A 22462-nucleotide genomic window follows, 5' to 3' on the forward strand; every position below is an offset into this window, starting at 1 on the left:
TTCAAAACTCCATTTAACAAAACCCATAACCCCGCCCTTAAAACAAAATCCAATCTGGGTACCCAAGGGAAACCAATTCAAGAGAAAAATATTTCACACTTCTTTGGAAAGAGGACTACATCTAGTACCCTTGTTAAATCTCTACACTCACTTCCAACAGTGTCTTCATTAGATCATACTAATCTAGTCAAGAAATTGGAGATTGAAGACCCTTTAGCTCAGGATATTGACGACATCAGCATTATAGAATGTGCAGACAAGGCAATTGCTGATAGTCACCTGGGCCCCAATGGTAATAATATAAACAATGTCACCCAGCAAATCTGTGATGATTCCTTTACAGGCTCTCCTTCTGATCTCATCAATTTTATTGATGAATACACAGAGAAACAAAATTGGTTGAAAGAAAGGGGTCTACTCCCAGACTCAAAAAAGGATCAGGGCAGCGAATCTATCTTACATCATACTCTTAAAGAGGCAGATGAAAGAATTAAACTTTCTCAACCTACTATCTCGGCTCTGAATATGGTTCTGAGTTCCTTTGTGAGTTTGTATGATAATATATGGTCTGAGTTCAGATCTCACTCTCTCCTCCTATCGGAAATCTATTCTAGGTTAGAGGGCCTTGACAGATTTGAAGAGTTCATTAAAATTATTAAGGAAGAACATCCACTTTTGTCCACACACGGTCTTGACCCAATCCCTCCTAATCAACTATCGTCTGAAGCCCATATCGTACATAAAGGGCTCACCGCGACCACGCCAAGTATACAAGAGGTAGTTTTAGTTAAGGGCCAGGCTCCTACGGTCTTTCAAGGCTCGGCTTTGGATTTTTGTAGCCATCCTTCTATGATTTCGACAACTATTCCAGAGGGTCTGCGAGAGGTCACTGGATCGAAGGCAGTACATCATACCCCTCACACCAAACTTACTATGGTACTAATGGAGGAAAAGGTCCAAGAGGAATCGGTTGGTCCGCTTCCTAATCCTATTGTTCAAGGTCTTCCCCTTGTGGGAAGGTCTTCAGAACCGGTAGATACTTCCAAGGGTGCCCTTATCGCCTCTTCATTGGACTGCATATCTATTCCGACTTTAGAGAATCCATCTGTCTCCATTGAACCCATCAAAGAAATTTTACATCAAAAAGTTTTGCCCTGTATAGGAAGGAAAAGGAAAATTACTCAGCAAATGAAGAAAACTAAAAATCAGAAGAACGTGAAAAATCTAAATTCATATACGAACCAATTTTTCTAAAATCTCTTCCTGGCAAATACTTTAGCTTCCTCATCTACTACTCCCGTTCCGAAGGGGACGGGGAATTTTGTTGAACCAGTGGTTTCCCTGAGCCCTATTCCTACTACGGTGGCTACTGCGGCCACAGCTGACTTACTTCCCACTACAGTAGCTCTATCTCCCGTACCGGTTGGTTTGGTTGATGGTCCCTCGTCTAACAACATTCCTTCTTTAGTAGTGGGACCTAATATTGAGGGGACAGTGGACTCTGTCGCTTCTAGTAACTTGATAACAGCTCCAACTCCACTAGAGCCGACCTCCATCAATGCCTCTACGGTGCTAACTACCAATATCATTGTCAAAGCAAAGGATTCCTCTTCTGCTGCAGTACTCCCTATTATTCCATCTAACTGCACATCAGGGATAGATCAGAGCCATTCAGAAATTACTCTGCCAACGATTACAGCAAACTTGGTTAACATTGATATGGTCAAACACTTATTCCGGGATATACTAGTTCCTAAAACTGTATGTGGGGCAGTGTCTAAGTCTAATATATGCCTGTCCCAGGATGGGGCTTCTTCTATCCCGCCCCTACCTTTGGAGCAATCGCTCATTTCTGTTACTGAGGGTCTTCTTGCTAATATTGAGCTTATAACGAGGGACGGTGATACGGGAGCTCGATTAGAGAGGGATTCGTCTGCCCCGCTCTCTTTTAACCCATCCTTTTCAAGTTTGCCTATTGCTGGCCCGACTATAGGCCGTGAAGTTGTCCCCTCTGGGCCCGACTCGGTTCATTACAATACCTCTTTCAAATTATGTGAAAGATTTCCTGTGGGTCCAAATGTTATTCAAAATAGGACTATACTAAAAGGTGCTAGGGGCCCCGACTTGGCGGTCGATTCTTTAACTCAGTTTACTAAAAAGATCTCTGATTCTCTACCTGACTTATCAGAATCGAAAGTTCCTTGTGACATTATACAGCTTACCAGCCTTTGGGGCCAAGATTTCCAATCTTTTTAAATCGTGGTAATATTTTAAAGATCTTTCATCAACTTCCCTCGCTCTCGCTCATCTCTAGCTATGATATGGATAGCATTTTTTTCCCCATTCAAGATCGGGTAGATGTAAGTAATATTCTTACATCAAGAGTGGTTCTGGACTTGACCATGGGGCATAGGGAGGGGTTAAAGCAACTTGGCTTTGAAGCAAATTTACTGGAACCCACTGAGGTCTCCAGTAATAATGGAGGGGGTGCAGAATATAGGGGTAATCTCACTATGGTATATCATCCGGAAAGAACCCCACAGCCCCAACGCAGGCAATTTATGCTCAAATCAAATGGAAACTTTCGCAATTGGGCACAGGTTACCGCAGGTCTGTGGAAATGAGTACCCTCTGATTAATTCAGAACTCTCGCCAGATGTTCTTCCCGTGAATAGCTTTGGTTTTCTCTCCTGGAATTCTAGAGGTAATGCTCACCTCTTTACGAATTTAGACACTGTCACTTTGATTAGGGCATCACACTGTTTCTTTCTCCAAGAAACCTGGATGCTCTCAACCCCCGTTTTAGATGGGTTTGATACCTTTTCTCAATATGCCAAACCCAGCTTGGGAGGGAGGCAGTCGGGTGGTCTTCTTATAGGATTAAGAACTTCTTTAGGTTTTAGGACTAAGGTGCTTTTGGACACGCCTTTTGGTATCCTGGCCCTTGAGGTGTTCTCTCTTGATCTTACGGTTATTCTACTTTTGGTTAATGTATACTGGCACAAGGGAATTTCTCCTCTTGAGCCGTTTTTGCAAAAGTTAACGGATATGCTTCTTTCTTGGAGATCTTTGTACCCTAGGGGTAAATTGATCCTGGCAGGAGATCTTAATTCGGATTGTTCTATCTCTTCCGAATCTAAATATGACGACTTGGGATTGGCTATGGAGGATGATTCTCGCCTTGGCCTGAAATTCGCACGGGGTCGTCGTTGGAATTTCGCCTTGGATTCAGTGGGTCTAACTTGTCTCAATGGTTTTTTTGACGCTATTAATTTACCTCGTCCCACATGGCGTAGATCCTCATCAATATCTACCTTAGACTACGTGTTTGTAGATCACTCTCTTATTCCTTTCTCGTCTAATGTCGAGGTTTCTTTCAATTCATGGAGTGATCATGGTATCCTCCGTGTCTCATTTCTCTGTCCCTTTCCTACTAAGTTTTTGCCCGTGGGGGGTCCTACCCATCTCCAAACTGTGGGACAAGGGACAGGGGTATGTTGGACTCCTCTTAATATCAGTGTACTTAATCGTAAACTGATTCTTTCTTTTAATCATACTTCTTTCTGTTGGAAACTAGCAGTTTTCAATACAGTTCATTTTGATAGCTTTCTCAATGCTCTCCAGTGTAGCATTCATGGCCAGCTTAGGAAAGGTGTTTCTAAAATATCTCACCCTCATAGATTTGACCAAGACTTGGCCAATGTAAAGAGTCTCACTAGGAAACTCATTAGAGATGTACAAGCCCTAGATATTGAATGGGCCGACAAAAAAACAAAAATTAAAACTATCCGCCAAAAATATAAAAATTATTGTAAGTCTAGAAAAGCTACTATGCTACAAAATGATGCGGAGCATATGCTTGCAGTGGTCATAAAACGAGATCTGAGGGCATTTTGGGTTACGGTATCTAGCTTAGACAATGCGGCGGTGGCCGACCAGCTGAATGCCATCCCTGAGGTTCAATGGGTTGAGCATTATACTAAACTCTTTGATATTGGGGGTGAAGGATTAGTTTCCTGTCTTCTGGGGAACAACCCCTCTAAGGACTCATGAAAGCCTCGTACTGATTCCGAGACAGTACTAGGACTCATCTCCAAAGCCAAGAAATCTAGGGCTCCGGGGCCTAATGGCCTCACTAGCAATACATTTAAAGCTGAGCAAGATCTCTGGGCCAACCTTCTTCTTTGCTCTTTCAAGATGTTAAGTCTGGGAAGGTGCCCATTAGTTGTCAAACTGCTCATATTGTTCCAATCTTTAAAAGAGGCTTGCGTAGTGAGGTAAAAAATGATAGGCCGATTTCGCTTATTGATGCGGATTGTAAGCTTTTTGCCTCTTTGTTGCTCTCCCATCTTAACGTTTGGATCAGGAAAAATCATATTCTCCACAAACAACAAACGGGCTTTAGGACAGGCCACTCAACTAATCTCAATGGTCTTATTCTCAGCACCCTGCAGACTTCTACTTGGGGTATATATGATGGTTCTCTTTACGTTGCATCTATCGACCTGTCAAATGCATTTGACCTGGTTATCAGGTCAAGACTATGGGAAAAATTAACCAAATGGGGCATTCCGGCCGGGCTTTTAACTCTTATCATGGCTATGTATGAAAACTCTGGGGTCCATATCAGGCTTGACTTGGCAGGAACCCTCTCCAGAAGGATAAGGACACGTATTGGGGTGAGACAGGGTTGCGCGTTAGCTCCCTGTCTCTTTATCCTCTATATGGCTGATGCTGATGACTTTCTGAGAAATGTAGGCATGGTGAGTGCTAAACTAGGGGATTTGAGGCTCTCATGGCTGGCTTATGCCGATGATTTTCTTCTTTTCGATCAAACTAAAGTGGGCCTGCAGAGGCTCATCTGCAAATTTGAAGAATACGCCACTCTTAATGGGCTTAAGATTAACCCGAGCAAAACCTGTACTATGGTCTTCTCAAAGGGGAGAATGGGGAATAACAAAGTATGGAAAATGGGTGGTGAAAATATAATTAGAGCAAATAAAATCGTCTATCTTGGTTATTTGATTCTGGCCCAACCCTCGGCGATCGAACTTAGGCGATTTCTTAGACACAAACTGCTCCCACTCATCTCCCAATCCCTTAGACTAGACAATAAATATGGCAAGTTCTCCCTTAAGCCTGTAGTAGATTTCTTTAAGGGTAAGGTTACTCCAAAGCTTCTGTATGGAATGGAACTCCACTACTCGGCACTTTTGATTTTCTGGGACTCTCTTGAGGGTATCTATTGGAGGAAAATACTAAAACTGCCAAATTCCATTCCAACAGCGGCTATTAGGTATGAACTAGGGTTAGTCTCATTCCGAGCCAGGATTCTCTGGAGGGTTCTTTCACTTTTCTCAGGGACCTTTAGTCCAGAATCTATATCTTAACGTTTTTAGTGATCTCTGTGACAAGACCTTGTTGGATATTTCGTCTGACAGGGACACCCTACTAACGAATCCCAACAAGGTCAAGGAGTGTCTTTTCAGTCATGACTGGAGTAACACTATTGATAAATTACATTCGTATTCCTCTCTGAGAGATTTACAATTTGACCATAAGAAAAGAGGCCTGCTGTCTTTTATTCTGAATCAATTTCCCAACAGATATTATCGCTCCCTTCTCATTAAACTCAGATGGAATCTCCTTCCGACTCGAGAAGTTCTACATAAAAGGAAGGAGTTTTCTGATGTAGATCCTATCTGTCGTTTTTGTAAAACTCTGGGGGTGATTGAAACTGCCCGGCATCTCTTTTCAGACTGTACTGCTTTGACATCTTTAAGGGACAAATATTTAGGTCGTTTTAATGCAATGGGGCAAATGGAGGCGGACAATCTGACCTGGTCACAGTGTCTCTCTATCTCAAATATTAAGGATGGACTTGCTGTGGCTGGTTTTATCAAAGCTTTAGATTTATATGCCCCGTTGTTATGATTATGCCTGTTATGATTATGTCAGTCTTGATGAAATCTTTTTAGAACTTTGAAAAATTTTAAAAAATGTTTAATGTCGGTATATTCTTTAATGCACTTTGCACTGAACCTTTCAAATCTAAATTTAAATCTGTCCCTTATTCTCTGGAAATTTTAACTGGAAATTGGATCTATGTTTTAATGTTTGTTAGTATAATTGAAATTTAAATGTAATGAATGTCTTTTTACTTCTTAAAATCTTTTTTTTTGTAAAGGTTAAACCATATATAATAAAATAAAAAATAAAAATAAGGACTTTATGTGCCCCTGCAGACAGAGTTATGGGTCTATTCGAACGTGTACAGACTTGACGTGTGATCTCCTGGGCGAACAAGGCAGGCACTATAAAACCTTGAGTCTGAAGAGCTGTATCATGCTTCCTTGCTTTTGTTACGTCTTATTGCTAATGTTTTAATCTTGTTAACTCGCACTCTCGAAGTGGGAGGATCCTTTAAGCTATGATTCTAGCACTGGGTTGCTGTGTATTGCGTTACCTTTATGATATGCCAATAAATAGATTACAATATATATTTTTTGTTTTTTAAATTTCTTTTATTGATTTTATACAAACAAAAACAACGAAAACCAAACAAGCAGCATGATCATAATGGTTCAATTGCACCCATTATCCCACCCTCCCCCCGTGAGCCTATTTGTCCGTCTCTTACAGTGTTTGGCACATGCAGCTGAGTTTCGTCTTCTCTGGAGTCATTTGGGTTTGATGTTACTTCAAACAATTCTGTTATTAGCGCCTTCCAGGCCAATAGGGTGCCCACCCCCCCCATCAGCCCGGCTGCTCGCCTCTTGCCATGCCACCGTTTCAGCCTCAGCCCATTTCTGTAGATCCTTCCACCATACATCCACCTTGGGTTTGTGGCATTTCTTCCACCCCATGGCGATCCTACGTTTCGCCAGCACATACGCCAAATTTCTTAGTTTTTCAATATGTTTGAGTTTCCGCGGCCTAGGGAACCCACCCAGTAAGCAGGCCCAAGCCGTGTCTATAACCAGAGTAACCCCTTTATCAGCTATTTTCTGCGCCACATCACTCCAGAAGCATCTAATAATCGGGCACAACCAAAACATATGTGTCATGTCAGCGTTTTCTAGGTTACATTTAGGACACACTTGTATGCCAGCGTTTTGGAACTTAGATATCCTCGAGGGGGTCATATAGGCCCTATGCGTTACATACAGCTGAATTTGTTTTAATCTGGCATTTCTAGATACTTTTTTGTGGTAGCCCAGGGCACGCTCCCACATCCCGTCCTCCATCGGGGCCCCCACTTCCATCTCCCAGTCCAGTCTCAGATGCGTCAAATCTCTACCCACCTTAGCCATCACCATCTCGTACAGTCTCGAGATCTCATGACCCCCTTCAGACATATCATACATTGCTTCCAAGACTGCATCTGGTTCTTCTATCAGAACTGTTTCTGGCCACGTGCTCTTAATCATTTGCACCAATCTAATGTATGTGACATATTGCCCCGTGTGTAGCCCCGCCTCTTCGTTGAGTTCTATATACTCCTTAATGGATCCCTCCTGCCAAACATCGCCTAGCGTTGCCAGCCCCACCGATTCCCAGTAGTTTCTAACAATCGCCCTTAGCTGATCATCCTCTCCTGTTAAAGCAACCAACAGTACCTGCAGGAGGCACGGGTATGGGACCTCCATTAGGCGTCAAGCCCTTCGCCAAATTTTCCGCCCCAGCTTCAACATCGCAGGGCGCCCCCTCATGTCAGTTTCGGACAGCCAGATCATTTCTTTCAAATAAAACGGGGCACAGTCCTGCCCAAGCACCCTGTGCTCAGGGGTCACTTCATCGGAGAGCCACTTAGCCACATATTGCAACTGTCCCGCCAAATAATAAACCTCAAAATGGGGCAGTCTGATACCTCCTTTTTCGTAAAAGTTCTGAAGTTTCCAGAACGCCACCCTATTTCGGGTACCGTGCCACAAGAAGTCCCTACACATGCTGTTCAATTTACTAAAAAACTTCTTGGGTATTATGTGTGGGATATTGCTAAAGTAATGCAATAGTCTGGGCAGAACTACCATCTTGAGCATAGCCCCCCGCCCCATCATCGCTAAGGGCAATCTTGCCCAGAACTGCATGCTGTTTCTGATTTTCTCAACGGCTACTACCGTATTGTGTCTATAAATAGATTACAATACCAAAGAAAATACAGTAGAATTTCACTTACCGATATAGCAGTTATTCTGAGAGCGTCCACTGTAGAATGTGTGAAAAGGTACCAGAGCGAAGGCCCAATTTCTCCTTTAATGAAGCCTTGTGCTTGAAAAGAAATCGTTGTGCAAACATTTTCAACAATTTTGGCTGTCATATGATGGACAATTGGTTCTTCCTAAATGAAAACACAGATGGTTTACATTTAGAGAAATTGTCAGAAAACTACAAATCAAATTGCATATTTACACTTGAAAATGGACAGAAAAAAGGGTAACTAATATTCATGGTGATATTTTGTTGCTGTCTGGAAATGTTGTTTACCATCCTATTACCCAATACCCATCTGTTAAGATTAACGGTCACCGAAAGCATACTTATAAAATAGTATTCGGGAATAACAAACTGCTTACCCCTGGTAATGTTCTTTTTGATTGATGTTCCTCCCACAGATACCTTATCTTAGATATCATCTTCCTGCTTTATCAGATCTCGGAAAAGAAATGGACAGCAGCGGGCGCTATTCGGGTTTGGCGTCAAAGTACATCGACGCTCTTTACATCTGCGCCTGGATGCAATATCGACGTAAATAGCTTGCACCTCGCCTAGTTGTCGTCTCAGTTCCACGTTTTTTGCCCATGCTCAACTGAGTTGGGGAATCTTAAAAGACATTGAAAGAGTGAAGGAACAAGAGAGCGCTCTTTAATAGAGGGGTAGATGTTAGGCAGAAACCTGTGCAGTTCCCTTGGGGAACACTGCAAAAGATTTAAGACTACAGGTAGAGCAGTAAACCCCTTTGGTAGCAGTCTGTACCACCCAGATTTACCTGGTAGCTGTGGCTGAGCAGTCAGACTTCTCTCAAGAAGAGTTAGGCAGTATGTAAAGTATACACAATATGTACCAAAACACAATAGCACAAGCAAACACTGACCAGAGCTTGGTTTCAAAAGTATATAGTTATTTATTTAAAATACACATAAGTTAAAAACACTCTAGCAAAAATATAGTAAAAGCACTTCAACACAGTTATACTGAAAGTAAATTCAATCCTTTCTCCTATCTAGACAACTCTAGGTTAACACCACTTAATTAAAACAGAGGTGAGTGCTTAACGTTAGATGACACTCTAGTAGTTTCCAAGAAAGGGAGAGAAAAAGCAGAAATAGGTTAGACACACCACTCTAAGGTCCAGAACACTTGCAATAGGCTTAAAGAAGAATAAAGTCACAGGTGAGCAAAAGTCACTAGGCAGGGCCCACTCTTAGAGTAGCCGGAGCGAAAATGTGCCCAAGATCACACTGTTAGTTAGAGATTCAAAGTCTTGCAAAGAGTCAAAAAGAGTTTAGAGTGGCTCAGAAAGTTTAGCCAAAGTGTCCCAGGCACTCCCAGGTTCGAAAGCCGGGGACTAAATCTACCCCGTACAGTCGGTAGCAAGGGAAGCCAGGCGGAACACAGTACCTTAAGCGGAAAGGATCCTCCAGCGGGGGCAGTTGTTCCAGGCAGCGACAGCAAGGCTCGACGTCGGTCAGGGGAGAAGAATATCTCGCTGAAGAGCAGAAGAGAAAGGTCGTAGCACTGCCCGGGAAGAAACCAGCCGCGGAGTCCTCCGGTTAAAGGGTTGGTACCGACTTTCGCGGTATGGGGGTAAAGTGTGGTATTCCGGATGCCGGGGTGCTTGGCACAGGCAAGGCGGCCACGAGATACCTCAAAAGGACGGAAAGAAGGCGAAAACTGGTTGTCCCCACCAGTCAAGGGAAGGAGCCACTCCGTTAAGAGTTCTCCTCGGTCGTCGGGAAAAAGTGGTGAGACGGTTCAGCAGGGCTCCACCGGGTGGTGTCGTCGAAGCAGGTCGGCTCAGCTCTTCCCTCGTCGGATTCTTGGTCCTGTGGCGACTTCTGAAGTCCCAGTCCCCAAAGCCCTGCTTTTATGCAGCAAACCCCCATTCACCCAGCCTAGCTGTCACTCAAACATGCTAAGTGGTGAGCCGGGCGGCTCACCACTTGGGCCAATCAGGACGGAGTGCGACTTGAGTTACCAAGGTAACTCAGTCCAGGGTGCCTAAATCCCCCTCCACCCCTCCTAAGTACCCCAGACAGAGTGGCACCACTTTGGAGGGCTTCTGTGGAGAAGCCCGCCAAAAGTGGAACAAAGGGCTCCACTTTGGGTCAGAGTTACAGAGGCGAACACCAACGCCATTTTAGAATCAAGTTTTGGCAAAAAGTCCCAACCGGAGTTATAAAAATAAATATATAAACCGGCGGTATGTTTAAGGCTACCGTAAATAAATAATTAAATGTGTTAGCCTAAAACAATGGGAAATCCCATAGGGAAATATTCGCGGTCGAATATAAAAAGTAGTTTCCACTGCCACCAGCCAAAACTCGATCAGGGGGGACGGAGACGTGCCCCCTCGACTAACAGACCCTGGGGCAATCGAATTGCCCCAGCCAGTACGTCCACAATATGATGGTTTGTACTGGTTCTGTTCAGGATTCAAGACTAGCAAAGTCTTTGGTGACTTTACATGCCCTGGGAGACAGTAGTCAGTCCCAGGGTATGGAGTCTATGTTGGGGAGTCCCTAGGACACCCCTGGGTCACGGCACAGAGGGTGCTGTGTGACCCACATCACAAAAATACATGAGGCCCTATGGAGTAAAAGACCCCATAGCCCATTCAACACAAGGTTTAACCAAGAAAACACACTTCAACATGTCCAAGAGTGAGGGTAAAAGAGTCTCACTCTTGGCAGGAGAAAAAAATTAAACCCCAGAAATCCAGCAAAGCTGCTGGGGGACTCACTAGGTAGGGAAATTCAGCCTAACCAGAGAATTCTCCCTAACACTCGCCCCCCCCAGACTAAGGGACAGGAGGATTTAATCCACTCCTGGATGAACCTCATACCTCTAGTCGATGATATACATCCTAGAGAGTCCATCAGCATTTTGATGGTGACACCCTGACCTGTGCTCAATGGTGAACTCAAAGGTTTTCTTTTGCAAGCTAACGGACCTACAGACCCTTTGAGGAACATCAGTCTTTTTGTTATAGGGGATCTGGTTGACCAGTCCCTCAGAAGTTGGTACAACTTCTGAACCTATGTTAGGCTTTTTGAAGGGGTCCTTATAAAGGATTCCCTTAGATCTAGAGGGGCCTCCAAGGTTCCTCACCACCTCTCTTGTGGGAGCAGGTTGGGTCTTAGGCCTCTTGGTTGGAGGGGTTGGGGTTAGGCAATGTACCTGCTTCCCCTTCCTCTTAGATCTACCCTTACCTATTTTAGGAGTTCCCCCCCTAATATTAGGATTTGAGTTGGGGTCTTCAGTAGAAGGTCCAACAGTCTGAAGGTTTTTGGCCTTAGACTTTTCTTTTCTGGTTTTCCACCAGCACTGAGAATTACCAGTTCTCTCGGGTCCAGATAGGGGCCTAGTTGGTCTATCCACCTCTTCCTCAGAAGCAGGGGGAGTCAGAGACTCTGAGACTAGGGGAACAATGATGGAGCTTGGTTGGGGCTCCCATGTTCCTAGCATACTATCCTGAAAGGTGCCTGGGTCAGAGGTCAACTTACTAAACCCAGGGCTTGTAGTGGGGTTCTCAGTAGAGGGTCCCACAGGCTTAGAAGGGTCCTTCAAGGTAGCCTTTCTAGCCAATTTGGTTAAGTTCTGCTTCTCCATACTGGGAGGCCTGGGGGTATGTGACACTACTCCTAGAGTTCTTAGGTCATTCCCCAACAGGACCTTCCCAGGTACCTCAGCCTGAACACTGACAGGGATCCTTACTGTCATGTTGTTACATTGAATGAGGGCTGGTAGAATAGGAACCATTTGGACAGGGCCTCCAGACATCTTAGTGGGACCTTTGGGTGCTTTGGCCACATCCTCAGGTTGAAAGAAGCTTTCATCCACTACTGTTCTGCTGGCCCCAGTGTCTCTCCTGGCAGGAGTATCCTGGCCATTGACAAGAACACTGTCCACATAATACACCTTAGAGTTAACAGGTAGGGAGTTATACACAACCCTATTCTGGGGACTAACCAGACCCATAGGCTCTAAGTTTACAGTTGCTTGAAGACCCAAGGGTTCTTCAGCAAAGAGTTCAAAGTGGGCACTAGCCATCTGTACTTCATCCTCAGGAGTGAAGGCTAAGGAGACTGTGCTGATCCCTGCAGGTTTACCCTTGCACTTGGGATCTCCTTTGATATGGTCAGTACCCTGACAGACATAGCATTGTCCAAATGCTCTCTGGAAGGGTGGCTTGTTCTGACCTCCTTCTGGCTTGTGGCCAGAAGGTACAGTAGCCTGACTAGGTTTCCCATGTGGCTTACCCTGGTTATTTTGTGGTTTGGGGCCCTCTTTGGGATAGGAATTATTAGAATTCTCTTTGGAGTCTTTTTTAGGCTGTTTCTCCCCATCCTTCTTCTGAGTTACCCCAGAATCCTTGTGAGTGGCCCTGTTGGCAACCCACAAGTCAGCAGCCTTAGCTAGTTTCCGGGAATCTAATTCCTTGGAATCAGCCAAGTGTTGTCTGAGCTCAGGAGAGCAGGCATCATAAATAGTCTCCAACATAAACAAATTCTTCATACCTTCATAAGTGTTCACCTTGTAACCCTTAATCCATCCCTCTAAGTTTTTCAAACATTCACTCACCCAGGTAGCCCAAGGGGTACCATCATGCTTTTTGAGGCTCCTAAACCTCTTAAGATACTGGGAAGGGGTCTTCCCAAACCTAGCTATCAAAGCTAGTTTCACACATTCATAGTCCTTCCTATCCTCCTCCCCCATCTCCATTACCACATCAGTTGCAACAGGGGGAAGCCTAGAGAACAACCAGGTGAGTAAGTCATTTCCTGTGATGTTCTGGAGCCCATGATTATATTCAAACAGAGACAACCAATCCAACACATCCAACTTAGGCTCATACATACCAACCAATTCTTTAGGCATCCGGGGTCTTTTAGGACTGGAACTTCTAGAGGAGCCAGAGAGAGAAACATTCTCAACAGATAATTTCTTCATTTCTAAGTCATACTTGAGCTCCATTTCCCTTAGCCTTAGTTCTTTGTCAGTTTGAGCATTAAGTTTCTTATACTCCAATTCTAGCTTCATTTTCTCCAGTTCAAAGTACTGAGGACTAAATGTGGGACCTGGTAAAGGTCCAGTAGGCACAGCAGGTAGAGCAGGCAGAGGCCTAGGGGGGACAGTTACAACAGCCTCACCCTCCTCTTCTGACTCTTCCTCAGAAACATCAACATTTTGCTCCATGTTAACTTCAATACTGTCATCTACAGTTGCTGGAGTGGTAGGCTCCTCTGAACCATCACCCAGACTTTGGTTAGCTAACAATCTTTCAATCAGCTCCATTTTCTTGCCCTTAGTCAGGAGATCCTTATGTTTACAGAGCACTCTTAAACAATCAGCAGTTTTGGCTGCAAGGGACTCTTGACTATAGCTTTCTATAACTGACATGTTAGAGGTTTTACTTTTTCAGTGCTAAGCTTTGTGGTTAGTTGCACTAAGGTATCTAAAGCACAATAAAATGTATACTCAATACAAATCCCACCGCTGTACACCAGTGTTAGGCAGAAACCTGTGCAGTTCCCTTGGGGAACACTGCAAAAGATTTAAGACTACAGGTAGAGCAGTAAACCCCTTTGGTAGCAGTCTGTACCACCCAGATTTACCTGGTAGCTGTGGCTGAGCAGTCAGACTTCTCTCAAGAAGAGTTAGGCAGTATGTAAAGTATACACAATATGTACCAAAACACAATAGCACAAGCAAACACTGACCAGAGCTTGGTTTCAAAAGTATATAGTTATTTATTTAAAATACACATAAGTTAAAAACACTCTAGCAAAAATATAGTAAAAGCACTTCAACACAGTTATACTGAAAGTAAATTCAATCCTTTCTCCTATCTAGACAACTCTAGGTTAACACCACTTAATTAAAACAGAGGTGAGTGCTTAACGTTAGATGACACTCTAGTAGTTTCCAAGAAAGGGAGAGAAAAAGCAGAAATAGGTTAGACACACCACTCTAAGGTCCAGAACACTTGCAATAGGCTTAAAGAAGAATAAAGTCACAGGTGAGCAAAAGTCACTAGGCAGGGCCCACTCTTAGAGTAGCCGGAGCGAAAATGTGCCCAAGATCACACTGTTAGTTAGAGATTCAAAGTCTTGCAAAGAGTCAAAAAGAGTTTAGAGTGGCTCAGAAAGTTTAGCCAAAGTGTCCCAGGCACTCCCAGGTTCGAAAGCCGGGGACTAAATCTACCCCGTACAGTCGGTAGCAAGGGAAGCCAGGCGGAACACAGTACCTTAAGCGGAAAGGATCCTCCAGCGGGGGCAGTTGTTCCAGGCAGCGACAGCAAGGCTCGACGTCGGTCAGGGGAGAAGAATATCTCGCTGAAGAGCAGAAGAGAAAGGTCGTAGCACTGCCCGGGAAGAAACCAGCCGCGGAGTCCTCCGGTTAAAGGGTTGGTACCGACTTTCGCGGTATGGGGGTAAAGTGTGGTATTCCGGATGCCGGGGTGCTTGGCACAGGCAAGGCGGCCACGAGATACCTCAAAAGGACGGAAAGAAGGCGAAAACTGGTTGTCCCCACCAGTCAAGGGAAGGAGCCACTCCGTTAAGAGTTCTCCTCGGTCGTCGGGAAAAAGTGGTGAGACGGTTCAGCAGGGCTCCACCGGGTGGTGTCGTCGAAGCAGGTCGGCTCAGCTCTTCCCTCGTCGGATTCTTGGTCCTGTGGCGACTTCTGAAGTCCCAGTCCCCAAAGCCCTGCTTTTATGCAGCAAACCCCCATTCACCCAGCCTAGCTGTCACTCAAACATGCTAAGTGGTGAGCCGGGCGGCTCACCACTTGGGCCAATCAGGACGGAGTGCGACTTGAGTTACCAAGGTAACTCAGTCCAGGGTGCCTAAATCCCCCTCCACCCCTCCTAAGTACCCCAGACAGAGTGGCACCACTTTGGAGGGCTTCTGTGGAGAAGCCCGCCAAAAGTGGAACAAAGGGCTCCACTTTGGGTCAGAGTTACAGAGGCGAACACCAACGCCATTTTAGAATCAAGTTTTGGCAAAAAGTCCCAACCGGAGTTATAAAAATAAATATATAAACCGGCGGTATGTTTAAGGCTACCGTAAATAAATAATTAAATGTGTTAGCCTAAAACAATGGGAAATCCCATAGGGAAATATTCGCGGTCGAATATAAAAAGTAGTTTCCACTGCCACCAGCCAAAACTCGATCAGGGGGGACGGAGACGTGCCCCCTCGACTAACAGACCCTGGGGCAATCGAATTGCCCCAGCCAGTACGTCCACAATATGATGGTTTGTACTGGTTCTGTTCAGGATTCAAGACTAGCAAAGTCTTTGGTGACTTTACATGCCCTGGGAGACAGTAGTCAGTCCCAGGGTATGGAGTCTATGTTGGGGAGTCCCTAGGACACCCCTGGGTCACGGCACAGAGGGTGCTGTGTGACCCACATCACAAAAATACATGAGGCCCTATGGAGTAAAAGACCCCATAGCCCATTCAACACAAGGTTTAACCAAGAAAACACACTTCAACATGTCCAAGAGTGAGGGTAAAAGAGTCTCACTCTTGGCAGGAGAAAAAAATTAAACCCCAGAAATCCAGCAAAGCTGCTGGGGGACTCACTAGGTAGGGAAATTCAGCCTAACCAGAGAATTCTCCCTAACAGTAGAATGGGAGAGCGATGAGGAATCCGTGGGAGGAACATCAATCAGAAAGAACATAACAAGGGTTAGTAATTATTTCTTCTAATGGATTGTGTCCTCACACAGATTACTCATTTTAGATAAGCTCCCATAGCAATGGTTTGTAAGGCAGAGGGAGAGCGGAGTCTTGTGAATTTTTTATTACGCCTTTTGTAGGGCCTGTGATGGGTCAGAAATGAGATATGGACACAAGGTTGTTGTATTCTTAAATAAAGATATTTTTATTAAATACAAATGGGTTGGAAACAATGCCTTGCTAGCCCTATTCTAAAGAGAAACGTCACTACCGAGAAACTAAAACTAAGGATCTGTCTGAGTCAGGATGCCAGTAACTGCAAAGCCGTCCTTGTGTCCAAAATATCCTATCATGATCCTCACACTTCTAAACAAACAACAAAAGGAAATGTCTTTAACTTGATGTTAGAAAAAGTGTTCAAACGCAAAAGTGTAAGAATGACGTCAAAGAAAAATGTTCTCCAAGGTAAAGACCATTGTATCCAGAAGGTGGTCCTCTTCTCATGGATTCTTAAATGTCTCTTTAGCTAACAGTTCCTTGGTGTCTTCAAAGGACTCGCAAAGTTTTGGTTCAAGCAAAAAGGTCTGTAACAGTCTTTCTGTAGCAGTTCTTGTAACTTTGTAGATTACCTGGCATACTCCCCTGCAAGGAATCTTTATACAATTTCAGCTACCTGGTGTACTTGGCCTGCCAGGACTTCTCTTTAGGGTTTTCAGACCACCTGGTATACTCCCCTGCCAGGGATCTTTGCACAATTTAAAATGTTTTGCACAGTGCACTGATATAACTTCAACTGCCTGGTGTATTCGCCTGCCAGGACTTCTTATGCGATACACAATTCCTTGATACACCACAATAGCACATAGCATAAGGTGCTTGGTATATCTATCTGTGGTAAAATTTGCTCAAACAAATGTACTCACACCTCTCCCCTAAATTGGCATCTCATGCATCTGAACTTGATTGGGGTTTGTCTTTGTACTTTGCCTTGACTGTATTCAAACAAACTTTGCCTTTGTCTTGACTGCATTTAAACAGTCTACTTATTGGATGTTGAATTTGTACTTTGCCCTGACTACATTTAAACCAACTTTGTGCATTTTCTGCATTAGAACTCTTGTACCATTCAATCACTTGTTGGCGTGCTTGTCGGAACACCCTGGGGTCCCCAGCTGCTTTGGGCAGACTAACCGGCTTTTCCCAGTGGTACTGGGTCTTCTTCATCCGCCTTCCAGTTTGGGGTGAGCGGTCATTCCTCCAATGCCCTGCACAGCTCTGCAGTCACAAGCCAGCTTTCCCTCTTGGCCCGATGTGTAAAATGCAGTCTCGTTGAGCGGGTCCACCTCCAGGAGCTCCTACGCGGCTCCGGCGTCTCCACAGCCGCTCCTGCTCGCAGCATCTTTTCTCCAGTTCCAGCTGCCTTCTCTGCTTCTCCCGGTACATTGGAATGCCTCACAGTAAGGAGCTTGCGTGTGGCTGGCAACGTCTCCTCTTGCACTGCTCTCTCCTGCACTGCCCGTCCCAAATGGAATTCAGGCACCACCTTTGACAAAAACTTGGGACGCACCTTCACGGAGGCATTCTCCTTAAAAAAAACTTCAGGTAGGTGGTTTTACTAAAAAGTGCATGCAATTCCCCAACTATTCTAGTGGATGTGATTGCCACATCAAAATACTGTTTTCAATGTGTCTGATGGGAGCTGAATGCCGCAATCAGAAAAGTCAGGACTAGGTTCAGATCCCAATCAGATGTGGCGACAAGGAATTAAGACACTGACCAGTGCCGTGATGGTTAGTATATACTTTTATTCAACATAAAAATAAATCTATCTGTCCTTAACTTTAATGGGAGTTCCCAAGCAAAACTAAAGAAACTTGGGTGTTCATCAGGAAGTCTGTGTAAGTCCAAATCAAAAGGCACTGTCCCAGTCAAAAAAGCTCCTACGCTATCCCAGTCTCTACAATAAAGAATAGTTAGGTTCTGGTTCTGTACATGGCTCAGGAGAATTACTCCCTTCTTCTGTATGTAAAGGGTCCCAAAGACGCCAAGCTTTTCTCAAAATAATAGTTCCATAAAGTTCTGAGCTTTTTGTAATCAGAAAAAAGAGACACAACAGCTCTACAGGATGCTTGTGGGGCTAGGAGAATGACTCCCTTCACCTAGCTGGTTCCCCAATGTCTCTCATCGTTCTGAGCAAAATTTGCAATTCCTTTATAGAGGTTTTCACAGATTCGGCTTTATTCATATTCTTTATCCTGACCCCACTGGGAGGACGAAGATGAACCCTGAGTTCCACCGCCACACCTTTGAGGAGCTGGCCGGGGAATTGTGGTTCAAAGCTATTTATTGTATTCTTGATTTCTTCACATTCACAACCTCTGGTGTTCTCAGTTCACCAGATGTTACCAGCTTCCTTTCTAAAAAGGAGGGGTTAGATTCTCAGCTTTTTATAACAGAGAAGACCATGACAATGATTGTCTTATTTCAAAAGGGAGTGCTGACTCTGTGGATTGAAAGGAATGGACTCTTGACAGGGTTTGGTATCGACCACTCATAGGTTTGGAACAGCCTTTTGATAGAGGGTGATGGGTTTTTACTTGGAAGACCAGAGCTATATGATTCTGGGGTGTGCGCAGGGGGGCATCTATTTCCCATGTGCTTTGGGATGTTACATGTTTGTCAACGATTGTCCTCGAAAGCCCCCTTAAGAACTCTTTTCTCGCCAATGATTCTCCTGGGCGCATTTCGGTTCCTTCGGCAGAGTTCGAGAAGATAAACCCTCGAATAACTTTTCAGGGAGTTGGGGTTGGACTGTTAAAGACAGACTCAATGCACAACTGCTGAGGTGAGTGTTACTTCTCTGTTAGTTAACCATTCTTTCTACTTGTCTGCTTAGTTAACAGTCGTTCATACTAGCTTGTTGTTGCCTATTTTCCAAAGCTCTCTTAGCTTTCCCTCTGTTCGCTGCCAGACTTGAAACAACTCCCGTTACCTGTTCTTAGAGTCGGAATGCTTCACCGGTTCTGCTAGGGATCGTGTGCCCATCAATATATTTTCTCTCGGAGGGCGCTTGTTTCCTGGGCCCTGTACTGTTGGCTGTTCTTCTGTCGGTAATGGACTTGACCATCCCTTCAGTATGAATCGTTTAGCCGCCACCACTCTGTATGCTTCTCAAGCCGGCCTATGCGACTTTGCAAAAGGCTGGGTTGTTCGTGGTCTCGGCACAGTTGTCAGACCGCACAGTCCACCCACTACAGGTCACGCAACCACAACCCAATCTCCGTCCTTCCATTGATCCGGTTCCCGGCCAACTGGTACGAAGCTTTCCAAGCATCCCACAAATAACATACGTTTGTTTTGCTGGTGCATTATGCCGATTCTCCTCTTTCTCTGCATTACTCTCGGCCACAGGCCACCAGGTTTAACTTATATAACATTTGGCGTTCTGCCTCAGCGCGGGACGCCTTCTCCACTTTCTGCTTCTGATCGACTACTGCCAACACCTGCGAGACATTCTTGTGCACTCTCTTGAACCACACCCTGCACGCCTCTCCATTGAGCATGTCGAGTCTTCCTTGGGCTTCTACCTCCGCCTCGAATTCCAATTCTATCTTCCTCTCCGCCTCTCTCTCTGTCTCCATCTCTCTTCTGCAGTCATTTGTTTCTGGCATCCTGATATAGTAGGGTCTGCCCTGGCGTAATGTCAGTTCCACTGACAACAGCTGGTACATTATTCCTGATTGACTGCAGCATTCTCAAGTTTGTCCTCGTCCCTATACTTGTCACATTAAGATTGTCTGAACCAGTACAATAACACATTTCCCGATATAAGTCTTGGAAAAAGAGGTTTGGGCAATGTCACTACCTTATGGGGTCTGGAGTTAAGGGACTGTGTCCCTGATATGTATCCTTGTCCCCAGGAGGGGAGGTCCTCCCGCATATTACCACCCCAATGGGGACTATTGGTTAGTGGCTGCACCCCCCTAGCTTCATGGAAAGGGTAAAAGTGAAGCCATCTGAAGAATTGCCACACCGGGACCACAAAAGGCGGAGGAGGGAAGAGTAAGGGTGCAGAAGTAAGGATCGGACACAACAGTGGCCTATTTTTGGGTACAGAGTTTTATTAATCAAGAAAGGGTTGGAAAAATGCCTCTCTATCCCTAACACTAAGAGTGGTTTCCCTGCCTCAAAAAAACTAGTGAAACTACCGTATGTCCAAAACCAAAAGGTCTGTCACTGTTGTGTATCAAAGGCCTCTGTCCCTAACACTACTAGCTTAAATCAACTCTGCAAGGATGATCTCTTTCCAAAGTAAAGTGTTTGTGGTGGTTTCAACCAACAGAAAAGTCCTCAGTCTCTTGGGCAATCAAAAGTGATGAAAATAAACAATGTTCACAAATATGGCACTCCAGGGCAAGGGTTGTGCTCCTTTCCCTTAGACGACTTCTTGTTTTACTTTCCTTCCGGTTTGGGCTCCTCTGTCCCGTATCCTTTAGGATAAATGTCATTGGGCAATTCTCAAGGAAATACCTCTTGTATTCACAGTTCTTTATCCTACCAACTTGGCACATTTCCCGACCAAGTGTAGGATTCTTTTGAGCCCTTTTTAGTTTGAGTTCTTGACGATTTTATTCTTAACCTCTCATGTGGGTGTGGGTCCCTGATTTGTAATACTCTGAACAGCTTGGTTCACACTCCTACCAAGCAATTGTCGTCTCATGGACTCTCTTTCTCTCACAGGGTCCCAGATCATCTTATTCCTTGTCATTTTAGGCGCTTGCCTTTAACATGGGTGTGTGCCCCAGACTCACAATGCAACGTTGAATCTGCTTGGTTTACTCCCCTGCCAAGTATACAACTCTTCCTTGTTTACTTCTTTCAAAATCTAATTATTCTCTTCTTCACATATGGTGCAGGTCCCAGACTCGCAATCAGTTATCATATCTATTTGTTTCACTCTCCTGTCAAACAAATTATCCCTCTTCCTCTATCTTGGCTGTTCTCGGGGTCCCAGATCCTTTATGCTCAGTCTATCATATGGGTGTGTGTCCCAGACTCGCAATCTCATCTCAGGGTTCCAGACCCTCTTGTACCAGCGTCTACTTTCACCCCTTTGTTTCCCGGACTTCTAACGCCTCTCAGGTAATCCGCATACTTGTCTGTTTCTTTCTTGCAGGTAACAGCATTTCCTGTGAATCTGTGTTGCTTCGAGGCTCCGGTAGTGTTTGGGTTATCAGGGGGGTCTTCAGCAGCTCTGCAGGCGTCAGACTGTGCCCGGTGCGCGTCCAATTGCTCGGACGCTTTGCCGGGGCCGGGAGGGACCCATAGGTTCGTCTCGTTAGCAGTTCGAGTAGTTCTTCCACCCTGGACCACATTTGGGTCCTCCTCCTCCTCCATTTGTGGTTTCCCTTTCAGCTCGCCAGGTGCACAGCTCCCGTATTTCCTCCTCAGACAGTTTTTTTTAGCATCCCAGGTGAGTTCCTTTTGAACTCTCGCACTGGATTTTTGCATTCGCTCAGGCCAACCAGCTCCCGTGAGAAGCTAGATCGTTCACTCTGATTTACCATAGTGATCCTCAACTCTTAGTCATCATCTTCTTCACAGTACTCATTTTCAAACCAGATGCAACATACTTGGTATTATTTAGTATTCTAGCCTTGTCAAGTAGATTAGGTTGACTGACTTGGCAACATAACATATTGGTTCTATATAGAGAAGGGGAAGGGAGATTTGGTATTGGAGAAGAGGTTGGGTGTTGTGAGATGTCAGGAATGAAACTCAGACACAAGTTAAGCTCAGGGGTGGGAGCTTAGAAGAACTGTGGACCTCTGTGCTGAAAAATCTTTTTTAAAACTCTGCATGCGGTTATATTTCCTGTATTTCCTGCTGCCTGTGAATGGGGTTCCAGTTGGACAGAGCTCCTGCAGTCCCAGGGTTTAAGTTTGTACGAGTTTGGGGTTGGAACCCAGTTTTACAGTGGCGCTGGATCAGGTAATTACCAGTTGTTGTATAGTACTCGATGTTGAATCTCAAATAAGTGACACAGTTGTGTGCTTTGAGATTGGTTGGATTTATTATTCCATAGGTTCAGTTACACATTGCCATAAGCTATTTGCTTTTGCTAGAGTGCCGACACGTGTTTCAACCATAGGTCTTTCTCAAGGCTGTGCAGTTATGTGATGGTGACAGAATTGTGCAATAATCGTGACATGGTACCATGATGGCGCAGTATTACATGGTGGGTTTCATACATGTTGGTTTTTATACAATTTACCTAATTAATTTGGGTACAATGGGGTACATGTTTACGTACATTGTGTATAATACACATATTCGCAATCGTAGTTCGTGGTATGCCACTGCAATAGTGGTGAGCCGTGAGTAGAGCGTGTGTGGTGATTCATGTGAGTGACATGTTATAAGAGGAGCAATCAGTCAAGACAATAGTATTGAGTTAATTATGGGTGAACATTAAAGTCATAACATTGGACACAAGTAGGGGATAAAAGAGAGATGGAGCATCAGTCACAGGACAGGTATGGAGAGTTGCTAGT

At 44.7% G+C, this 22462-nt stretch overlaps 1 protein-coding gene across 2 annotated transcripts in view; it reads right to left on the reverse strand.

Annotated features, from left to right (window-relative positions):
* The window catches only part of ULK4 (unc-51 like kinase 4), a 2742936-nt gene that overhangs the window by 1716808 nt on the left and 1003666 nt on the right, over positions 1-22462 (reverse strand). For both annotated transcript variants that reach the window (XM_069648276.1, XM_069648275.1), the window contains exon 20: positions 8180-8341. In XM_069648276.1, the coding sequence (XP_069504377.1) occupies positions 8180-8341 (162 nt within the window). The remainder of the gene's footprint in view (positions 1-8179; positions 8342-22462) is intronic.

This window comes from Ambystoma mexicanum, chromosome 2q (genome assembly GCF_040938575.1).
Source record: "Ambystoma mexicanum isolate Mex_15411 chromosome 2q, UKY_AmexF1_1, whole genome shotgun sequence".
Lineage (NCBI taxonomy): Eukaryota > Metazoa > Chordata > Amphibia > Caudata > Ambystomatidae > Ambystoma > Ambystoma mexicanum.